Source organism: Oryzias melastigma, linkage group LG21 (assembly GCF_002922805.2).
Source record: "Oryzias melastigma strain HK-1 linkage group LG21, ASM292280v2, whole genome shotgun sequence".
NCBI classification, from domain to species: Eukaryota; Metazoa; Chordata; class Actinopteri; order Beloniformes; family Adrianichthyidae; genus Oryzias; species Oryzias melastigma.
The window spans coordinates 20341371-20349328 of NC_050532.1; the positions used below are offsets into that span (position 1 = coordinate 20341371).

At 41.1% G+C, this 7958-nt stretch overlaps 1 protein-coding gene across 1 annotated transcript in view; it reads right to left on the reverse strand.

The window, feature by feature from the left end:
* Nucleotides 1-5371, reverse strand: part of gpc6b (glypican 6b) — a 102400-nt gene extending 97029 nt beyond the window's left edge. The window contains exon 1 of the mRNA XM_024286706.2: nucleotides 4910-5371. Coding sequence (XP_024142474.1) covers nucleotides 4910-5060 — 151 coding nt within the window. The 5' untranslated portion in view covers nucleotides 5061-5371. The remainder of the gene's footprint in view (nucleotides 1-4909) is intronic.
* Nucleotides 5372-7958: the final 2587 nt, after the last annotated feature.

Below are 7958 nucleotides of genomic sequence, written 5' to 3' on the forward strand. Positions count from 1 at the left end.
AAAAAAAAAAAAAAAACAACTGTCAGTCTCAAAAGTCCTCAGAATTTCATCTCAGACCTTTTGATGTTTACTGAATGGAATAGAAAAACAAACCCAGGGAAAGCTCCAAGCCCCCTCTTGACTCATATTTCTATTTCCTCCTGACAGGAAGGTCAAAATAATTTCACTACGGATCACGCCTATGGTGACGCATGCTGCAGGGGGCTAACTAAGTGTCCCATCCACAGGTCTCCCCCATTTAGCTCTTTTTTAATCCCTCCCATCCATTACGTGACAGGAGTAGACCAGCGCACTCACACGCTCCAGCAGAGATCGTTTGCCTCCTTGTGCATGCAGAAGATCACATAAAATATCAGCACTGTTATTTCTGTCCTATGACTTCCATCTGCTGGCTGGCAGTAAACAGAGCGGGACGTCAAATGATAGCATAGAATATGACATGCAAAGGAGTTCCATTGAATCCAGCAGTCTGCCGTATGACTCACTTTCCATATCTTGTCTCAGACGTTGGGTGATCTGGAAACTGAGACAGCGGGGGCAAGACTGAGCGAATGTCTGATCTTTACCAGGAGAGATGACAGGGTGGATTTAGGAAGTGACATAAAGTGAGTTTAGGAGAAGAAAAAATATCAAAGTATTGCTTTTTTGGATATGCAAACACTCAGGACATTGCTGTGTAAGATCATGCAGAGGCCCTCTCAGTCTGTTCTGCTTAACAGGAGAAGAACCTCGCTGAGCCTTTTGAACTTGGATCATCAAGAAACATGTCCATCACCGCCGCCGTCTTCTGGGCTGTCACTCCACCTGACCTGATTCTTCTAACCCAAATCCCCGTCAGAAATGTTTTGGGGTTATCGTGTTCAGATAAAGTAAAGTAAAAGTAAAACAAGTTTTTCATGTTTAGAATGCACTTTTTTATTTGCAACAAGCAGCTACTTCTTTTTAAAGTATTAAATTGTTACAGACTCACTCTGATGAAGTTTTTGGTATTTTTATTATGTTCTTGTAGCATTTTTCCTGACGACAGATACAAAAAAAAAAATGCATTTCTGAGTATATCTCTATTCAAATTTGTCACAAACAGGAAGGCGGACTGATGGATCTAAGCACAGCAGGTTTATTGACAGAAGGATTGACAGGAGTCAATAACTAGAAGTCCGTGAAGCTGAGGCGAGGTCAGCCAGAGGTCAAACACGAGCATGGGAGCATCAGAGATCAGATGTCAGATGTAACAGAGCAGGTGTAGATTGGGGCAGGCAATCAGAGTCGAAGGTAAATGGAAGATCAGGTTCGGAGAGAAGCGCTCAGTAATGCAGGAAGAGTGGCACAAACAATACTTCGCACTGAGCGAGGCTCAAGTCTCAGGTGGGTGATAGCAAACGAGTCAGATGAGCAGCATTCGGGAACTGTGCGCTGGGGCGGCTGGGAGATGAAGTGCAAGTGACCAGAGAGGGAGGCGGAGCCCTGATTCTTGACAAAATCGTTGTGAATCAGGAGCAGATGAAAAAATTCCATTTGAACACGAGCACATTTATGTGTCATAAAATTCATAGCCCTTCTTTTGTAACATTATCTGTCTGCCCAGCTGTTAGACAGGACAAGTTAAGAAAAAAAATACAACAAAACAAGCGTATTTTTGATGTAAAAAATACAATGGGCGGGCAATTCTGATGCGTTCACAAATAGATCCAATAACGTCTTTGTTTTCCTCATCTGGCTCAAAGCTGAACAGCTGGATAGCTCCAATATTCCTCGACATTTTTATTTTATTTTTTTAATTAAAACAATCCTCAACGATCCGGCCCATCCCGTCTACTTCCTGTTTGACCCGATTCCCTCAGGACGCCACTACAGGTCGATCAGGTCACACACTACCAGAGTCACAACAGTTCCTTCTCCTGGGCCATATCAATGCTTACCCCCCTAAAACAATTCCTCTGTAAAACGGACAAAAACCCAATTTTTATTATGTCTCTTGTATTTTTTTTAATTGCCTTATGCTGATATTTTATTTTATTTCTTTTTACGCCCTGCTGCTGATGGACCACCCACAATTTCACAACTGCTGGCTGTTGCAATGATATTCTGTGGTGAGGGGCTGTATGCTAGTGGGACAGCATGTAAACAGATGGGTGACGGGAAGTGGGGTCGTGCTTACCCTTCAGCAACAGTTCCACGAATTTCTAATGAACTCCTGCCGCTCTGCACTAACTATGTACCAGAAAACGACACAGATTTTTTTTTAATTTTGGCTAAAAACGACATAATCTTAATTAAAAGACCAACGGCTACGTTTTAAATATACATCAAAAGATGATCAAAGTGGAACTTTAAAGATTTAAAAATGAAAACTTGGAAAATCAGATGCACATCACATGCAAATAAAACTTGCTTCTTATGTAACTTGATGCACGCAGTCAGTCCGTCGGAGCATCAACACCTGACACAAAAGTCTATCGTTTTAATTTGATGCTCAAGGCCAGATAATGACAAGAGGCGGTGGAGAATCAAACCACAAAGAGCCATCACTTTACCAGCTCACAAGGTACACAGCAGCAGCAGCGAGAGCCTCATTTGCAGAGGTGGAGCAGTAATATGAGGGTTGACATTTCTCCCATATCCTCAGCGAGTTAATAGAGTGTGATGGCAGCTGTAAGGCTGACAGAAACACTAAGCTCTACAGGAAGCTGTTAGAGCCACTCTTCACCAAGTCCCCCCAAGGACTAAGTAATCTACAAGTACTGCAATATGAACTCCAAAGAAATGTTAGCACTTAAGCTGCTCCCCGGCTGCCACATGGACACCACCTCCTAAACAGCTCCTAAACCCCCCCTGCTCCCCCTGATGCAATTATCATACAATCACCTGATGGCAATTTGGTGAATGCTTTGAGCGGCTGCCATAACCGTCTCATTCTTCCATCACCATTTCCACATCGCTTCCGAACGATTGACGCTTGACTGCTGTGTTTTTTAATGTCACCTCATCCTCTGCTCCGTGAAAGCACTTCAGCGAAGAGTCTGTGCTTCGGTTTATCTGCAGCCACTCAACACGTGGCACTCCAGCAGCTAAGTTTCAGAAAGTTTGAACCGGTATTAACACATTTAGTCAGACAACTAGCAAACAATTCATTTTGTTAATTACGTTTTAACTTAAAACAATTATATAAACAGCCAAATATATATAAAAAACAGGGATGCAACAATTAAATCTCCCCACAATTCAGCTCAAACCTCGATTTATGGTTTTGTTGCATTTTGATATATTATTTTTGTATTAGAAAAACAAAAAAGATATCAGAAAAAAATGCTTTATTTCATTTGCTAAAAGCAGAAAAAAGAGAAAATCGGTATGAAGTAGGAATGTAAAAACTCACTTTTCCCATAATTGTGACTTACCAACAAAGTATAGATTGTTTAATCAAATTTTAAGCAAGACAGGTGTAAAAACGAATCATCTGCTGTAAAGTGCTCATTTGGGGAGGGGGGCAGAAGTCTTTGGTACGGTGGTAAATGGGAACCAGGAGTTGCCACGACAAAAGAAAAGATCAAAAATATGTCGCTCAGACTGTTTTATTATTGTCATGATTATTAAAACAGCAGTTCTTTTAGCTGGGGTGCTATTACTAATGCTTAAATAAGCTTGTAATGAGGGGCAGATGCCCCCCTTGCCCCACTGTAGCTCCACCCCTGCTGCTGCATAATTTACTTTTGCTAAAAAAAAAAAAGCATTTTTGTTGGCTTTAAAGCTAAAATGATGGACATTTTTCATACATCTATACAAAAATCTAATAAAAATATTACTCTCCTTCCCAGTTTGATTTGATTAACTTAAAAAGTTTAAAGTTAACTTTTTGTGCACTTTTTTTTTTGCTAGAGACGTATCTCACGTCTGATTCTCAGCTGGGGGACGGATCAATAACTGGATCGGCTTCCTGCTCCAGTCAGCTCGGACCGTTCAGGTGTCATGCCCCTTGTTGTTATCACATCCAGCATGTCTGAACACTGGCCCAAGATAACAAATATCCTGTCTTATCAAGCCCATTCAGGATAAGGGTGCGTTTTTTTGTTTTTTTAACGTCTGTCCGGCAGAGGTCTGTGAGGATGAAAGGTGGGCAGTTCTGCGGTCTGTCTGCTTCCTTTCCTGTGAAAAATGAGCTGATAAGATAAAAGTGCAGCTGGGCACTCGTCTGTTTTTAGCTTGATTTCTGCCACCGTTCTGCTGAGCAATTATCACCCTGACAGCTGTAATTTGGGAGGACCATTTCCACCCAGAATTCTGTTTAAATTACTTCATTTTTCAAGGGGGATGCCCAGACTTGAAGCTTAAAAAAGCCAATTTTAATGGCATAAAAAAGATCAAACTTTCTCCCCTTCCTGAGTCACCAACATTGCATTGCATCACTGGAAACCTGGCACCTGTAAAAGGCTGCATATTTGATAACAGGCCCACCTGTTCAGAGAAAGGTTGAATAACTGACTGATTAAATCTTTTTGTGACATCACCACCAATTTGCCAATCTCTCCTCTGTGATGCCACCATGTGTGCCTTTTGATGGTGAGTATGAATGAGTTGTAACCGGATAAAAGACCAAACGTAACCGACATCTGAGGAAAATGATTTGGAGATGGATACCCTCATAAAATTGAATTATTTACCTAAAAATATATTTGATTGTCAGGAACACAGAAAAGTCAAAAACTATTTTAAAATGTTTATTACAAATCAAATAAACTTTTTTCTACATAAATTAAGAGGAAGCAGTTTATCTGACAGGTTAAACAGTAAGGTGGGAACTTTGTGACAGGTGGTTGTGCATTAATGTGCAAAAATACTGCTAATAAAAAGTAGAATTCTGCATCTGCGTGCATGTATGGGTGGGAGGACAGGTGTGGAGCAGAGGTCTTACCTGGGATCTCCTGCTGAGGAACATTAGTGAAACTGAAGCCTCTCCCCATGCAAGCCTCTGCCACTTGGCTGCAGTTCCTTGCCCTAAAGTCTGCTCTTGCCGCAACTGACAGCACAGAGAAAGTGCAGATGATGGTCTCCAGCCTGATCATGATCTCAGCTCCTCTGCAGCACCGCGGCCGCTGCCTCACAACTCCACTGCAGCAGATCCGCAGGTGCGTAAAAACCGCGCGTAATAGTTGGAAAGACAGCTGTTAAATGTCTACTGGGGCATTTCTCAAAGAAGCCGACCAAAAAAGCATGTGTCGCTGCGGAAAACGAGTGAAGAAAGTCCGCCGAGAGTGGAGGCGCCTCATGGATCCGAGCGGCGCGTCCCCCCGGTCCCGTTGACTCAACTTCCCACAGCAGGAGGCGTCCCCCCTGCGCGCCGAGTTGGAGTGGAAATGCTCCGTGGACAGGAGCGCTCCGCGTTCTGATCCGATGCACAGTCCGGGAGGGCAGAGGGAGGGAGTGCGACACAAAACGCGGAGTGGAATCCAGACCCACGCAGTTCATCTGCAGACACCGAGAGAGAGCAAAGCATCTGAATGTGAGGAAAGCATCATGGAAAGCTTATTATTTTCCAACTAAACAAATTCATTTTTTTTATGTTTGCTCAGCAGCTCGGATTTTTCAATTTAACGCAACCTTGTCTGTTTATTTTGAAGCAAAGAAACCAATGAAACAAATTATTTGGATTTGCAGAGTTCATCATAGACTTTGAGTAAATCAAATTGTGCAGGAGTCCACATTTGACTTCACTGACAACTTCAAACCAACAAACAAACAACTCACGCCTTCTTCTAACACATTTTCAAACGTTTAAACAATTGATGAACTTTTCAGAAAGTGAAGGGTGAAAGTTTGTGATAGGTGACAGTAAATTTAACTATCAAACTCTTACTACCTGCTGACTTTTTGTATGACTTGTCATTTTTACTGTCAAGTTTATGTTTTTGAAACGATTATTTTCAGCAAGGATTCGATTCATATCATAATTAGTAGTTGCTGATTCAATTCATCGTCAATTTTGATCCAATTTGATCTGATTCACTGTTTATGAGAACAATTTAAATTTTGGCAGCCTCTCTGCATTCAATATTAGCGTTAAGTTTAAATAATTGTGAACATTTCAGCTACATGTGTAGCTTTTGACTCCATTTGAGGTCCATGAGTTCTCCCAGGATCCTCCCCGATTCTGAACATGGACTGCAGATCAGTCTCACGATCACCATCTTTTGTTTTATTGGTGGGACTTAGGACAACATACCACCCCATGAGCCTCTGGACCCCTCCCTGTAGGAGGTTGTCTTCAGAGAGAGACCCACTGAGATGGTCTTGTTTCACAGTATCATAGTCTGGGTGGGTGGAGCTACAGTCATAGGTGTGCAAAGTGAAGAGTAAGGAACTCATTAAGGACTCTGTGAGCCAAGAGAAGTTATTTAGGATGTTAAAAAGGTTTTAAATTGCTTTTGCCTTTTACATCTGGTTGTTTCATGATGTAACCCCCTCCGTTACCATCTTCTTTTTTTTTTTTTTTACTAAACTCCCCTCTTTTGTTTCTTTTGAACCCTCAATCTATTTTTTTATATATATGTCCTTATTTAGACTTATATATGATATAATAACAGTTAAAAGACCCACTAAAATTTTTTTTGTGTGTGTGTTTTTAGCATGTTCTTATAGCATTTTCTGATGATGGAAGACATAAATAAAAAATTACGCTAAAAATTGTATTTCTGAGTATTTCTTTATGCAAATCGTGAATCAGGAACAGATGAAAAAATGTAATCTGAAAAAGAATGGACGCTCCATTCAGTTATATCCACTCAAGTAAATCCATGAACGTCCTGGTTCCCATAACTCAGAGGCAAATTTCCAATGATTTACTGCCACTCTGCAGAAACTATGTTCGTGATTTTGGCTGTATAATCATAATTAAAAGACTATGGGGAACGCTTTTAAAATGATTGGAAAAAATAAGACATTTGCGATATATAGCAGTTTTTACTGAAATATATATTAGCTAACATTTTAACGAAATAAATAGTTCAAGTTTGGACCGTTGTGAGTTCCAGTCAACTCATACAAAGCAGCCCGCTGTAGCATGTCCAGTGTGTTCAAGCGTTTATTTGTGCCAGAGCATCTTCTGCATGGAAGCTGAAAGAGGAGTAATGATCTTGTGGAAGCAACCGTGCAGCAGAGACAGATGGAATGGAGAGAAGTGTCTCACTCCACTCCACCAAGAACAGTCGCTCTGATCAGTGGTGTGAAGACGTGGTTGTAAAAGTAGCTGTTTCCCTGTGGATTTTTGACACAAGACGTCTCATTAAGCCCTCTTGAAAAGTTGCCAACTTTTGAAAAAAAGAGCATAATAAATTTCCTCTAACTAATTCTTCCTTTGTGTAATCTTTGCAGGACTGTGGTTCCAGAGAGGGTAATTACGCTGAACTTTAAAAAGGGCAAATGTTTATTCTCTTTCACTGCTAGACAAAAGCATAGCAGAAGTCTGTAAATGATGCATAAGACGTGGATGCAGAAGGAGTTGATGAAGACCAGAAGGCAGGCTTTCATGGCTCTATTGATTGGAGAAAAGCTTGATCCCTTGGTAGATCAACAGTGGATTAACATGGCTGCCATCACTGTGCAAGGGATTCCTATCAGTGTGTGATGCCACATAATGAGAGCACTTTTAAGTGACATTGGCGTGTCTCACAGGGGAGCGTTCCACTGAGAGATGCTGGATCAAGTCGCCTAAATCACAGGGGAAAGAGTTTAGCCGGAATGAAAGAAAAAAACTCTTTTTGGTGCCGACTTTATTCCCTGTTTATGTGAATACATCAGTTTGTCTTGAGCAGAAAGTCTTTCACACATGCTAAGGGTGTCTTCTGATTGGTCGGTCGCTTTAAAGTCAACTCCAATCATCTTTTGATCTACTGTAAAAGTGTTGCGAGTGTTTTTAAAAAAAAACAATTTAGCTGTTTTTAGCCCAAATCGAAAAAAAAAAACTG